The following is a 15,741-nucleotide window of genomic DNA, read 5'->3' as shown; positions in this document are numbered from 1 at the left end:
ACGCACGCGGTTTAAAGATATCGCAAGCGTGACAAAATGTCGCCACGTCACGACGGCCGCTTACATTTTGGCAGCAGTCGATGAACTCGTCTATGGTCACCACGCCGTCTTTGTTCTTATCCATCTTCTGTTCGGGGGGGAGAAGGGGAAAATCACGATTCATAAGACCACAAGAACTATCGCTGGATTCCTTTATATGAAAAAGTATTTCCAATAGGGGTGTCAAAATTTGTGCGTTAAATTTAGTCATTCACTGCCATTGACGACTATAGACGTCAAAAATTCATGTGAACTATTTCTATTAGTTTAAAAATGTTTTCATTTCATAATTTTTTCTTTGAAAACCTAGATTTTTTTTGTTGTACATTTATAACAGATATAAAATTATCATGCGATTAATTACGATTAAACGCCCCTTTTTTTTTTTTTTTAATTAGGCCCGTCAGGCAATTACATTTTTTTAATTGTAATTAATCACAGGACTTCACTAGTTAACTAACGATTTATCACAAATTATATCTTTTTTAGATATACAAATTTTATATCTGTTCTAAATTATATATTTTTTAAATTCTAGGTTTTCATACTCTTGTTAGCAAAAGTAGGAAAAAAATGTTAAACTAATAGAAATAGTTTAAATGAATTTTTGACGTCTATAGCCGCCAATGGCAGTGAATGAGTTAAAGTTGCTTTAATGCCACTCATTTTTTTTAACGCACAATTAATGACCGCCTCTTACTTGGAAAGCCTGTGCTAGGGGAATTCCAGCCGCAACACAGCAGACACGTCCACATCAAGATTTTTATAATTTTTTACAATTAAAAAAAATTGTAGAAATTCACAAGTTACTCCATTTTAAAGATTAGATCAGTGGCTCTTAACCGCGGTCTTCGAGTACCCCTATCCAGCCTGTTTTCCATGTCTCCCACAGCCAACACAGGTGTTTCAAACGATCAGCTAATCAGCTAGCTCTGCAAGAAGCCTGATAACGATCCTCAGCTGTGTTTGCTTAGGGAGACATGGAAAACAGGCTGGATAGGGGTACTCAAGGACTGGGGTTGAGAACCAGTGGATTAGATAGCTCTTAATCTGAAAATAAAAAAATACTGTGCTGTCACCAGCGTCTTACAAATGCAATTATGCCGTCTAGTGGCAGAAAATTGACTTCAACACAAATCAATATCACACTCGTTTTTACAGTACATGTTTTTAATTTGAACTCAGTCTCTATGAATCATTATGAAATGACTGTATCAATGACTAAAAGATCCTGCCATATTTCTATTTTACATTTTTTCCCCCACTTTTATGTCAGCAAGAGTATGAAACCTAAATATATATATATTTTACTGTACATTTAGAACAGATTAAAAAATTTGGGATTAATCGTGAGTTAACTATTGAAATCATGCGCTTAATTACGATTAAAAATCGTAATCGCTGGACACCCCAATTTCCACATATAGGTCAGGGAAACCTTTTTTTTTTATTATTATTATTTTTTTTTTATCCTTAATGACAATCTTCCCTCAAGAGTACAGCAATTTCTGGACTACAAGGCGCACCTGACTATAAGCCGCGCTACCTAAATTTGGGGAATACTACACGTATAAGCCCGACTGTAAGCCGTAGGTTTTTTTTTTTAACTCATTCACTGCCATTGATGGCTATAGACGTCAAAAATTTATTTGAACTACTTATTAGTTTCACATTTTTTCCACTTTTGTTAAGAGTATGAAAACCTAGAAATTTTTTTTACTGTACATTTAGAACAGATGTAAAATGTGTGATTAATTGTGAGTTAACTAGTGAAGTCATGTGATTAATTACAATTAAAAATTTTAATCGCCTGATGCCCCTAATAAAAAAAAAAGAAGAAAAGATAATTAAAAATTAGGGGCGTCAGACGTTATTTTTTTTAATTGTAATTAATCGCATGACTTCACTAGTTAACTCACGATTAATCACAAATTGTATATCTGTTCTAAATGTACAATAAAAAAAAATCTAGGTTTTCATATTCTTGTTAACAAAAGTGAAACTAATAGAAATAGTTCAAATGAATTTTTGACGTCTTTAGCCGTCAATGGCAGTGAATGAGTTAATGTTACTGCACCGGGTTCCCGCTACTTTATTTTCCATAAAGAGGGTGCAAATTGTCTTGTGTCTCTCCTACTGTATTTGGGCTCACTTGGTTTGTTTTGCTCTGCCTGACGCTCATGCACTTTCTTTATAGTGCGCCCCCTTGTGATCTGATGGATAAGACGCACCTTTGTATTAGCCGCAGTGTTGAATGCAAGTGAAAAAAGTAGCGGCTTGTAGTCCAGAAATTACTGTTGGTGTGTTCGATATCCATCCATTATCTACTGCTTTATAAAATGTCATTTAATACAATGACACAAAAAGTACCCAATACCTTAAAATAAGTTATCAGCCCGATGCCAGGTGAAAGATCTCAAACTTGCCTGAAAGAATACTTCCACATGCTGGCGCGGAGTCTCCTCTTTGAGCACGGGGTACGTGCACTTGCCCATCATGTCGTAGATGGCCTTCATGATGTCGAGCATCTCCTGCGGGACGACATCATCACTACGCAACAACATTTCCTCCAAAAGTCAACATTTGGTTTCCCGCAGGCCTGCTGCACCTCTTTGGTGATGTAACCATCTTTATTGATGTCATAGAGGTTGAAAGCCCAGTTGAGTTTCTCTTGTATGGTGCCCCGCAGGAGGATGGAAAGTCCCATGACAAAATCCTCAAAGCTCACAGAGCCGTTGTGATCCGTGTCAAAGGCGTTGAACAGGAAGTGAGCGTACGTGGACGCGTCTGAGAGAGAGAGAGAATCAACAGCGGTCGCTCGAAAAAGGATATCGACGCCAACTAAAGGAAAGCACAAACCTCCTTGTGGGAAGAATTGGGCGTAAATGTCTTTGAAGGTTTCCTCGTTGACGACGCCACTCGGGCATTCCTGCAAGGAGAGACCATATAAGAAACTTTTTGTTTGTCTTTTAAACCCATTGAAACGTAACACCTGTTAAGTGTTAATCACACTTAAACTGTGTGATGCCTGCGATGTGAAACATCAGCTCCCTGATTTATTGAACTGCTGAAAAGTGCATCATAGCTGTGGTTCGCCTTTCCCACATGCAAGGGCATTACAGTGGAATTTGTTCCTTAACTCGTTCACTGCCATTGACGACTATAGACGTCAAAAAGTATTTCTATTAGTTAAATTTTTTTTGCCCATTTTATGAATTTTTTTATGAAAACCTTTATTGTACATTTATAACAGATATAAAATTATCATGCGATTAATTACGATTAAATACCACTTATTTTTAATATATATTTTTTAAATTAGGCGATTACATTTTTAAATTGCAATTAATCACATGACTTCACTAGTTAACTAACGATTAATCTGTTCTAAATTTACAATATTTTTTTCCCTAGGTTTTCATACTCTTGTCAGCAAAAGTGGAAAAAAATGTTAAACTAATAGAAATAGTTCAAATAAATTTTGACGTCTATAGCCGTCAATGGCAGTGAATGAGTTAATAATGCTCATAACCTAAATAAATTATTAAATTAATAGAAATGCCATTAATCCGTTCCAGCCCACCCAAGTTTTTTTTAATCTGAAAAAAAAAAGTTTTTTATAGTATTATAATGAGTAAAAAAACACAATCATAGCACAAAATAGAATGTAAACAATACTGTGTTTCCTCAATTCTTACACTTTTTCCAGTTTACTTTCTCCAAATTTAATCCTCACTTCTTTTTTGTGTGCGTTTTTTTGCCACAGTTTCATCATTTCATTTTCTGCAGCTTCTCCATCTTTCATGGAAAGAGGTAATATTTAACACTCTTTTTGCATATACCATAAAAACCCATAAAAAACGACAACTTTGAAAAATATGTGATATATTGAACGAGCGAGGAAGGCGCATATGCTGAAGCTGAATTTTAACTCAAATGCACTGGAGTGAGACGGCAGAACAAATATTTCTTTGATTAGATACGCTCGTAACATTTGCTCATCCATGAACATAAAACCACGAGTCGGGTGCAAAGCCAGTGAGGTGTGAAATTTCTTCCCGCGGCCCTATCAAGCAATAAGGAATTGTGAACGCAAATCAAAGGCCCTCGCCACCATTGGACTTCAACCTCTCGCCCCGAGGCCGTGCCCCGGGGTCAGCCGCAAAAGACTGCGTGTGATTCAGCGATGTCGTACAACGCCGCGGGCTCATCCTTTGTCACTTTTCACGTCAGGGTTTTTTTCCGGAGCCGGCCCGACCACCTGAGCGACCAGTCAGGACAAATGACCTCATTCTGCCACTTGAGATGGAGGCACTTTATTTGTCTTGGCCCAAGGACGAAAGGATCAATTTCTCTTCATGATGCCAGATTGTGTTAGACCGCCGGGCCTTAAAAGCCTGACGTTATTCTGACGGTTTCTTCAGGCAGCTACGGATGAGCAATGAATAGAGTTGTAAAAGGGTGGGAAATTTCTGCCTAATTTCTATGGGGAAGTTCAGATCAGAATTTTGAGAAATGTTTACATCAAAACCGCATCTTGTCATAAGCAGACATCCACGCAAAGTGATATGGAAAAAGCAAAATATTTTTAAGAACAATTGAAAAAAATGCTTGATTTTAGTTGATTTTTTAAAAAAAATTTCTTAATATTGTGGGTTTTTCTTTTTCTTGTTTGCAAAATTTAAATAGCAAAAACTCAACCAAAGTATATTGAAAACAACCATCCACAAATCAAATGAAGGTAAAAAAAAAAAAAAATGCTTCATTTAGTTTAGTTTTTTGTTTGTTTTTTTCCCCTCACATTGTTTTTTGTGTGTCTGTGTGTGCAAGATAAAAAAAATATATTATGGTATTGTATAGCAAAAACTCAACAAAAATCTTTTTTAAAACAACCATCCACAATGTAAATGTAGATAAAAAAAAATGCTTCATTTTAGTTTCATTTTTGTATTGTTGTTTTTTTGCTTATGTGCAAGATAAAAAAAATTTTTTTTAAAAAACATTATGGTATTGTGAAGCAAAAATTCAACCATTTACAAATCAAATGTAGGTAATAAAAAATGCTTTATTTCATTTTTAATATTAGTTTTTTTTTCTAAAATGATGTATCCTGGTATACCTGGTATCGGTAAGTAGTCAGTTTTAGTTCGTTTTTTTTTTTTTTTTTTTAAGAAATTTTATTTATTTATTTTTTTTAATTTAGTTTCAATTGAATTTGAGTTATTTCGTTTGTTAAGTTACGTTAACTAAAATTTCGTCATCACCCTATAAACTGCTGCAAAGTGCCACTCACTCACGTTCTTAAAGCCGCGGTAGAGGATCTGCAGCTCCTTGCGGGAGAAGCGCGTCTGCGCCTCCAGCTGTCCCAAACCTTCGGGCCGGTGGCGCACGGCTGACAGTTCCAACTCGTCTTCAACGCTGTCTGGAAGACGAAGATGGAGGTCATGCATCAAAATTGGGAGGATACATTCCTGAGCTAACCCTTCACCGTTTTCAGACTAGTCATCACGGTATTCGCAAAGTCTGCATTTTGGCGCCGTGCCTCATTCATTTTCCAGGTGACATCCACTTGAATGAATAAACGCCACACCCTAAAGGAAGGCTTACTCTAAAAAACTCTTCCTTCCGGGCATCAACACGCCTGCAGAGGACGGGAGGTCACTGATTTGGAAGGAAGGCAAGCGTCCAGGTGTAAAGCGATACCTGTAATTAAGTTGAGGGGTGCCATGAGCGTGACATCACCGGTTCGGCATGACTTATTCAAAAGTCTCCCAGTGGGTCAGCAGAACTCGAAACTGCTGACCTCCTCTCGTGCGGAGACGCGACAGCGATATCTCATTAGGTCGCGCTCTAATGGACGACTTTCTTCCTGTCGCCGTGGTGACAACACAAGTGTGTTTCCCATCCATTCGTTGATCGGAGTTCAAGTTAATTCCCATGGAGAGTTTCCAAATAAGAGTTACAACCCTTCAAAGACACACACACACAAAAAAAAAAAAGACAGCAGAGGGAGACAAAACGGGATGTCTGACGGGTCACCAAACGGTGCAACGATTTTCTGAGATGAAGACAAAAACCATAAAGGGGATGTTAACTCATTCACTGCCATTGACGACTATAGACGTCAAAAATTAATGTGAACTATTTCTATTAGTTTAACATTTTTTTCCATTTCATTAAATTTTTATGAAAACCTAGAAAAAAAATGATGGTGAATTTATAACATAAAATTTGTGATTAATCGTGAGTCAACAATTGAAGTCATGCGATTAATTACGATTAAAAAAAATTGTTGTCTGACGCCCCTTTCTTTTAAATTAAGGGCGTCAGGCGATACATTTTTTTAATTGTAACTAATCACATGACTTACTAGTTAACTCACGATCAATCACAAATTTTATTACTGTTCTAAATTTACAATAAAAAAGTCTAGGTTTTTATACTCTTGTTAGCAAAAGTGGAAAATAAATGTAAAATAGAAATAGTTCAAATAAATGTTTGACGTCTATAGCCGTCAACGGCAGTGAATGAGTTAAATGAGTGTGCTGACTCCTATTTAACTTTAAATGTGAGATACATAGTGACATCGCCAGTTATAAGACAGTGTGCATACTTGTGCAATCACATTATTTTAGATTTTTTTATTTAAAAAAAAAATCAACTGAGATGTACAGAGCACGTTAATGCTGGTAAAAGTTTCGAAATGATTTATCTTGGTCTCATTTTTAGTATCACTAAAACCTGGCATTTGAACAGGGGTGTGTAGACTTTTTATATGCACTGTACCTAGCAGTTAAAGGTATGAGAGGGTTGTTTAAGCTGGGCATTTAAAAAAAAAAAAAGTGTGGTGGTTGCAAGTGCATCTTTAAACAGGCAGCTAAAACTAAGCTTTAAGCTTCGGCTTCAACCCGTCAGCCCTTTTTCTTTTCGGGTATAATTGTGTGTGAAAAGTGAATGTTGTAAATTGTCTCTTTGATTGTCCGAAAGGATAAATGAACAAATAAAAACAGAAACAAAATGGCCTCCATAAAAGGACAAAAACATCAATCGGGTTGTAAAAAAACACTTCCCAATCAACTCTTTATTGTTATTTCTTGGACAGACTCAACAGCTAGCTCTTAAAACTGTACCGCCAAATGCATTTACTTCAAGTTGGCGGCGCGTGCTTAATGGGCAAGGAAGAAAAAAAAACAATTGTTATTTGCGCCATGAAGCATCGTTGCAGAGTACAGATGGCAACAATTATCGCACCCTGACGCATTTTTCAGCGATGAGGGAGACATTTGCTTGATGTCATTTGGCCACTTTGATTAATCGATCCTTGCGCGGCTTTCGCCGATTTTGATAGCAGGCAGACGTGAATTTGGAAGGTTGACTCGCACCCCGGGGGACTCAGTCATTCTGGCGAGGAGCTCAAGGACAAAGCGCTGGCCCGGGAGAAAAATTATTTGGGGGGTGCCAGACAAATTAACAAGTGAACTCTCGCTTTTCACTGTTTATTGTTCATGCACATACTGTGATTTTTTATTTTTATTTTTTAAGCATACAAGTGAATCCAAAGTGCATTTCTACACACCTGCATAATAAGGGGGGGTGAATGGGAAGATGAGCTATATCCACTCTTATTACACAACACAGGAGTTCAGAACATTCACAGAGAGATTCCCATTAAAAAATTGACATTGGAATTAGTAGTCAAATGCCCATTCCTTCAAGCAAACAAAGTTCCGCTGCACTTTTGCCTTCCTTTCCCTACAAAGAAATGACCACCTCTCACCACCCCCCCCCCCCCCCGCCTTGCAGGAACACAGAAAGGGTTTATTAAGATTGAACACCGTACCAGGGTTTATAAGCGCAAGACAAAAAAGCTCAGCAAAATTGAATTACCATAGGACGCAGCACGGCTAACTTTGCAGACGACAGCGTACTGTTTTGTGTGTGTGTGTGTGTGTTTGGCTTTTTTGTTTTGCACCTGCTTTATCAGCTTCAAAACAAGGAAATAGGGGCAAGAGGAACCTGGAAAGGATCAAATGGCAGGCCATCAGCCTCCAGGCTTGTCATTTATCTGGAAGTAAAGATCAAACCTTACTGACCCTAAACAAACAAGCTCCCTGAACCTGAAAAGGAGCTGCTGATACATATTTGATGAGACTGCGTGACCTAGAAACACACAAGACGACCAGCACGTACTGATCCGTGTACCTTTAGGGATGATTCCCAGAAAGCGCAGCGGAGCACATGGCATCTGTTCTGTAAACATGCTAGAACTCAGATTAGTTAGGACACTTTAGCCAGTGAAAACAAGCACATTCTAGTTATTTAATAATTACGTTCAACCTGGAAGAAAATCAGAATTCCAGTGAGAAGTGACAATCTGGAATAAGGCGCATGCTAGTGATCACTGTGGAGCAGAGTTGAGAGAACGTGATTTATAGTAAATCCCACGTCCCTCAAATCACAGTTGAAGCGCAGCAAGAAATCCAGCAACAACCCGTCAGCACCTGAACGCAACCCGACACCAGATCTTATCCCGACACCAGCCGCGCAGCCACGCTTTCAATCCTAATACAGGAGCCCGTGTATCAGCCAGCTCATCTCCATGGAAGGACCACGTCGGTCATTACGCCCGTCAACAAAAGTGCAATGAGAAACGTTGCTGAAATGTCATTTCAATCCAGGACCGATGATACAAAAGAGTAGACCAGATTATGCTACATGGGGTACTAGACATGACTATGATGGGTAATTAACAGTTCTATGTATACTTGACAGTTTGAATGTCAAGACACAAAACAGTTCTACAACGGGGTACTAGACAGTTTTAAGACAGGGCACTAGACACTTCGACAACAGGGTACTTGTTGACAGTTCTACGACAGTCCTGAGACAGCTCTATGAGGGTTCTCGGAAGATCTATTACGCATATGTTCAGGTACAGTTTTACAGCAGGACATTAGACAATATGAGGACTTGGTACTAGACAATTCTATGACAGGTATACTAGACAGTGACAGCAATGGGAACCAAACTATTCAACAAAAATGTGCTAGACAGTACTACACCGTGTGCAAGACTATTTTAATGAAAGAGGACTACAAAGGGGTACTAGAAAGTTTTACTACAGGGCACCAGACAGTTCTACAACAGGGTACTAGTCGACAGTTCTATGAGAGTAATTGAAACATTTACTAAACATATGTAACTGTTTTGATGACAAGGTACAGTTTTACAGCAGGACGCTAGACAATATGAGGACTTGGTACTAGACAATTCTATGACAGGTATACTAGACACTGATATCAATGGGAACCAAACTATTCATCAAAAAGGTGTTAGACAGTACTACACCGTGTGAAAGACAATTTTAATGAAAGAGGTCTACAAAGGGGTACTAGAAAGCTTTACTACAGGGCACCAGATAGTTCTACAACAGTCCTGAGACCGCTCTATGAGAGTTCTCGGAAGATCTACTACGCATATGTGATGACAAGGTACAGTTTTACAGCAGGACGCTAGACAATATGAGGACTTGGTACTAGACAATTCTATGACCGGTGTACTAGATAGTGATAGCAATGGGAACCAAACTATTCAACAAAAATGTGCTCGACAGTACTTCGCCAGGTGCAAGACAATTTTAATGACAGAAAGTTAGAAAGTTTTACAACAGGGCACCAGACAGTTCTAGTACACGGTACTAGACAGTTCTATTAGAGGTGCAAGACGGTTCTTTGGCAGGTACAAAGAGATATTAGAAAGTTCTACGACAGGTACAAGACAAACAGGTATATATTAGTGCTGTCAAAGTTAAAGCGTTAACTGATTAATTAATCACAAAAAATGATTGCATTAACTCTTTCACTGCCATGGGCGTTAAAAGACGTCAAGTAAAAACCTACGGAGGGCCGCCAATGACGTTAAAAGACGTCATCCAATTTTTTATTTTATTTTTTTTGAAACGGGTGGAGGTGAAAGTTTCAAGCAGATCTAGTTAGCCTAATAACTATTTTTGGCCCCTAGATGGCAGCAATGACTCTCGTTTGACAAGATTGGGTAGGCGTCAGTAGAAGACGTGAGGCGGAGCTAGAGGGGACAATGGCTGGGGAAGGGAAGAGAACATGGCGACCGGTTGCAAGCAGCTCACGCTCGAGCATTTTTTTTCAAAGACGAAAAGCATCGACCAACGCTAAAGAGCACATTGATGACGACGATGATCATCATCGATGATGATGATGGTGACTCCGAGGTTGACGCCGAAGTTGGAAGCGCTGACGCGGCGGCTATGACGACGTCATAAAGGTTCACCGGCTAGCGATGCTAACACCGGAAAACGCGGAGCACAACCGAGCACGCTCAGGCGGACGTTCAATCGGACGACGAAGAGTGCCCCGAGTCCAATGCATATTCATCGGAGGAGTGGGTACAGTCTGCTACTTGCTATTCCCCGGAAAAAAAGGCCGTCAAGAAAGTGTAACGTCTGCACGCGAAAGGAGCCATCGCAAGTGAAACTAATCTGTTGTGCAAATCCTGCTACCTCTCCTTGCATGCAGGGCAGTTACAAAAAGAAAAACTGTATTTGAAACATCCACATAATTGTAAATAGTACCACAGTTGCACACATTTGTAAATAGTTTGCGAAATTGTTTTGTCAAATTGTTACACTGTTGAATGGAAATAAACGTTTTTTGCTATCTAAAAACACTTTTTCATTGTTGGTGATAGTGTTTTACAGAAGTAAAGCACTGTTTAGGTGTTTGTGGCATCATTCATGGACAAAAAGAAGTGTAGAATTCACTAGAGTGCATGAAATAACATCGTTTCACAAAAAGCTCTTTTTCTCCGCTTTTTGTTTCAAAACAGAGCATTTCGGTGAAACTAACCATTTTCTATTGTTGATTACTGAAGAACGGAATAAGGTAGAAACAAACTTTTCTGATGAAAGATGAAAGTTCAATCTTTCATTTGGTAGTATGTGTGTTTCCGTAGTCCAAACACAACATTTTCTGTGGACCTTGAAAGATCAGTCAAAATGCTTAAATCGGCTGGCACTGGCGACATCCCGTTTCTGAAAACGTCTGGTAGTCAAAGAGTTAAACATGAATTAACGCAGATTAATTAATTATTCATTTTGACCATAGATGATCCTTTAGCGTGGCAGCGGATGGCTACGTTTAAGGTAGCACAGGTTGTGTTTGAGCAATAAACATAATTACATGCATTGAAGTAAAGCATTTAATAAATGTTTGCATATTACATTTAGAATATTTGTTCATGTCAAGATATTGGGGTCATTTTCTTCCCATTTTAGATTACGCAAGTAATGTACTGATTAGGAAAAAGAGGAGGATGAGCATGTGCAGTAGACCAAAAAATTTTTCTCATAACATTAAAAGTCATAAGGATTAACATATAACCGGTGCTCTTCAAATTTGGCGGGGAAAAATGTAGAGCGATTAATCGTGATTAATCAAAATTCTAAAATGTGATTAATCTGATTAAAAATGTAATCGTTTGACAGCTCTAGTATATATCAAATGTGAATATCTGGATGCACAGTAAATGAGCGAGTGCTGCTGCAGCGTGAGGAGGACACACGCTGATTAGCATCCACACAGTCAATAAAGCAAAAGAAATCCAAACAAAGTCCCCGCTGTGTAATGAAAAAGCCTCTGCCTGCCCCAAATCAGATAACGCACACAGAAAAATTCCAGAGGAACAAGTCCCAACTCGTACCAGTCGGCATGAGCCATATGTCATTGTCGTTATTTAATAAGTGCCGGCAGCGTTTTTTACGACTGACGGTAAAATGTACGCAACATTTTGCAAAGACGTGGCAGTTAATACTGTATATGGCTTTACATAGACTTGCCAGCTTGACACTATGAATAATATAGCAGAGCTCAACAAGCATTTCATCAGCAAGACTTCTGTGTTGTTGTTTTTTTTACTTAAAAGGTGCTGGGTTCAATTAAAACCCTGGAGGACCCACGGGGTCAAATTTGGCCCCTATAAATTCTGCTACTCAAATAACAAAGACCTTTTTTTTTCCAGCAGTGATTTTGTCCCTGTGTTTTTGTTTCCATTGGCCAAAGTGTGTTTGTACATTCAAAATCCAGTTCTAAAATGCAACAAATAAAACAAAAAAAAATTATTGTTCAATGTACTGTAGCTGTGTATTTGATTGATTATTTTCTTAAATTCTAAATAGTTTACTGACAGTTTTTTGTTATTCAGATTTTTCGAAATGATACCCCTAAATCCCAAAAGGGTCAAATTTCACCCTAATCCTGAATTATGGAATAAACGGTTAAAATTGAAAAAACATGTATTTTGGTGTTCAGTGAATTTATAGCAGCCATTTAATGTATAATTCATAATTTTCCAAAGAAGAAAAGGCTTCTTGGGTTCTCCAGGGTTAAAATCAACACTTAAAGATAATTACAAATCAGAACATGAAAAAAATGATACTTTTATTTTGAGCTCTTCTACAAACTGTCCCCTTCCTGATTTCTACAATTTACACACAAACTCCTGCAAGAATATGAAAAGGCAAACACGCAGTGTTTGGTTACATTAAAAGACCCACGAGAAATGCCAACACGCACAAAGCAAATTTTAATACGCTGAAGTCTAATATTGAGATTTTATAACCCATCAGCAAAAACACTTGGCCTATTTTGTGTATCGACAGCTGTCCAAATACTTTTGGCTACACAGCGTTAGATAGAAGAGTGCCAATCATCCCCTCTTCCTATCTGTCTTCTTTTGTTCCACATCAGCAGCTCTATCATTTCAGTCGCAATCTATTACCTGTGATGTTTTTTTTATCCAAAGTGATTGCCTCTTACTTTCAATCCGCCGCAGACTTACTTGAGTGTAAACACCCCCGAGGGACGCCGGCAAAAAGGCCACGTCAATCATTTCAATATGCTAAAAAGGCGTCGAGGAAAATAAGCCCAAAGGCTAATTGCGCCGCACGCTTTTTGTCCTTTGAATTGATTCCTGGAGCAGATATGTGATTGTTCAAAAAAAAAAAAAAAGTCCAACAAAAAGACCCAACACCAATTAAGCGAAACAACCAAAATGATGGATGGAGCTAAAGTGGCTGAGTCAGCACAAAGCAGAGCACTTTTGCACTCCGCACAAAAAAACGACAAGCGTGTGATATTTTGCTTACGGTGGATTCATAAACATTGAGGTCGAGCGGCGTCCAGATGGGGTTGCTCAGGTTTTTTTTTTAATTTTTGGAAGGGGCAGCTGTGGGCACGGACATATGTGCAACCAAGTGTGCGATTTCAGGGAACTACTCGACGCCTCCTAATTCAAACCCCAGGAGAATGAACAGAATCAAGAAAAAATGTCAAGTATTATTTAAGTATAATGGTTATCTCGGAGTTCAATAATTAGCCCAATATGGCAAGCAATTACAAAACTTTTTTTTATATTTTTTATTTTAAATTACAAAAATGCATAAATTCCTGGTTGACCGCCACAAATGAGGAAAACAATCAAATCCAAACTTCAGATATCAGAAAATACAAAGCATAATTGAATATTGTCAGATGAAAATATGAACACAAACAGCATGTACTAGACTGTTCCACAATGAGTACTAGACAGTCCTGTGATGGATACTACAACCAATACTAGATACTGTAGTACAGTACTTTGACATATACATACTACAGTACAGGCAGTTCAACAGAACCCAGAGCAATTTCCCCGCTCAACAGGTACTAGACAGTTCCAGTATACAGACGCTCCCCTACTTACGAACATTCGAGTTACGAACAACGGTACATACGAACATGTCTGCGCGCATGTCAAAAAATGTTCGGAAAGAGATGCTGTAAGTTAGATTTTGTATTGCGCACCTTTTTCCGAGTACTGTAGTGCTTCTTTCCGCCGCTAATACCGACGCTTGGCGCTGTGAGAGCTCACCCAGCATTGGAGGCTCAGCAACGTGTCGAGGAGGAGGAAGAAGAAGAAACGCCAGTCGCTCATAGATAAAGCCATCGCACTCTTCGAGCAGCAACACCCAAATATTGAACGTTGCACAAAGGTTGCAAATCAATTGAATGATGCCATACAGTGCTACCGCATCATTTATGATGAAAAAAGAAGAAAACTGTGCAATCGTCGTTAGATCGCTTCTTTCGGCCAGTTTCTAGTAAATCCTCCAAGGAAGATACTCATCAACCCTCATCTTCTTCTCCGCGAGCCTCAACTTCTTCCTACATTGAGGAGGAAGTAACTTTTGAAGCCCATTCCAGCGACAACGAAGAACCTCTCATGATATAAAATCCTCCTCTTCCTCCTCCTCCATCAAATCCTTAAGCATCGAGTACATCTTCCAAAAGTAAGTTAAACTTCATTTTATTTATCTTATTACGTACATGTACATACTGTGTGTGTCTCTCTCTCTCTAACATACGTAGTACAGTACTGTACGTATTCTCTTTAAACATCAATTATAATACAAAATATAGCACTGAAGCAACTTACGAACAAATTCACCTTACGAACGATCGCTCGGAACGGAACTCGTTCGTAATTTGGGGAGCGTCTGTACTGGATATATTGCAGGAGAAGCATACACCTTGTCAGACACAGGTGAAGATTAGTTTGAGGTGATTTGACAGCCAAAATAAGCATTTGTCTACCATTATTGACCATGGCGGCAGTTCCATAATTGTAAAATGATTTCCCCCCCCCCGCATCTCTGAACTTTCCGCTCGAGACTGACAAGCTCATCAGACGCTTGATTTTTCCCGCAGCGATTATCCCCCCAGACACCTTTGCGTACCGAGAACGACGCGCGGAGGTCGTCTGGCCTCATCGATTTCCATTCAGGAGGCAAAACTTGCACTCAATTTATGAGAAATATGCTCGCATCCCAATTAGGATGAAGCAAATACAGACATTTGTGAATGGCTATGCTAATTGGTGTTGTGCTAGATGTGTCGTCGGTCCAGGTTGATTTAATGAGACGACGGCGGTCGGGATTAAAGCGTTCGCTTGGCCTGACGCACTGAGTGAGTTTTACAGCCGACTCGCTAATTAGACGGCTTTTCCTTGAGATGCATATGAGAAGGCCTTCAAGTTTCCCTACTGCAGAATCCTTCCCTCAGCAATTTTTTTTTTTTAATAATTAAAATTTTCCTAAAAAAGCAAAACTCACTCTTGGTTATCGTTTGAGTTGCAAAAACTGCAAATATTACCTTTCTAAGAAAGAACATCTGTCACCGTTTCTGTCAAAACGGAAGCACACAAAATGTCACATAATTGCACCGGCAAATTTGGTGGAGTTCAAATCCACAAACATTTCCCAAGATCCCCCCACACCAATGGATTTTTATTTCAATGCGGTTTCAAAGATGAGGCTTACATCACAAACCCAGTGAGAGTGAGTTCGACAAAAAACTCGGAAGATAATTTCTCACAGTAATTTCTCACATTTGTGTCGAAGATGACAAGAAATAATCACATCCAAAATAGGACTTTTCTCTAAGTGCTAGACAATTCTACAAAAGGGTACTATAGACAATTCTATGACGATACTATTGCCAGGGGTGGCCAAGTTCGGTCCTCGGGAGCCACAATCCAGCCTGTTTTCCATGTTTCTCTCCCCTAACACACCTGGTTCATGACCAGGATCGTTACTAGGCTTCTGCAAAGCTTGCTGATTAGCTGATCATTAGA

At 38.9% G+C, this 15,741-nt stretch overlaps 1 protein-coding gene across 9 annotated transcripts in view; it reads right to left on the bottom strand.

Annotated features, from left to right (window-relative positions):
• Positions 1 to 15,741, bottom strand: part of kcnip4a (potassium voltage-gated channel interacting protein 4a) — a 50,489-nt gene that overhangs the window by 841 nt on the left and 33,907 nt on the right. For 6 of the 9 annotated variants that reach the window (XM_077544080.1, XM_077544084.1, XM_077544081.1 and 3 more), the window contains 4 exons: positions 5,337 to 5,461; positions 2,648 to 2,968; positions 2,466 to 2,570; positions 65 to 127 (listed from right to left, as the gene is read on the bottom strand). In XM_077544080.1, coding sequence (XP_077400206.1) covers positions 65 to 127; positions 2,466 to 2,570; positions 2,648 to 2,968; positions 5,337 to 5,461 — 614 coding nt within the window. The remainder of the gene's footprint in view (positions 1 to 64; positions 128 to 2,465; positions 2,571 to 2,647; positions 2,969 to 5,336; positions 5,462 to 15,741) is intronic. The other 3 variants (XM_077544086.1, XM_077544088.1, XM_077544087.1) reach the window with 1 other exon arrangement.

This window comes from Vanacampus margaritifer, chromosome 15, assembly GCF_051991255.1.
Source record: "Vanacampus margaritifer isolate UIUO_Vmar chromosome 15, RoL_Vmar_1.0, whole genome shotgun sequence".
Classification (NCBI taxonomy): domain Eukaryota; kingdom Metazoa; phylum Chordata; class Actinopteri; order Syngnathiformes; family Syngnathidae; genus Vanacampus; species Vanacampus margaritifer.
The sequence above is the reverse complement of the archived record's forward strand: the minus strand, read 5'-3'. Positions and strand labels throughout refer to the sequence as shown.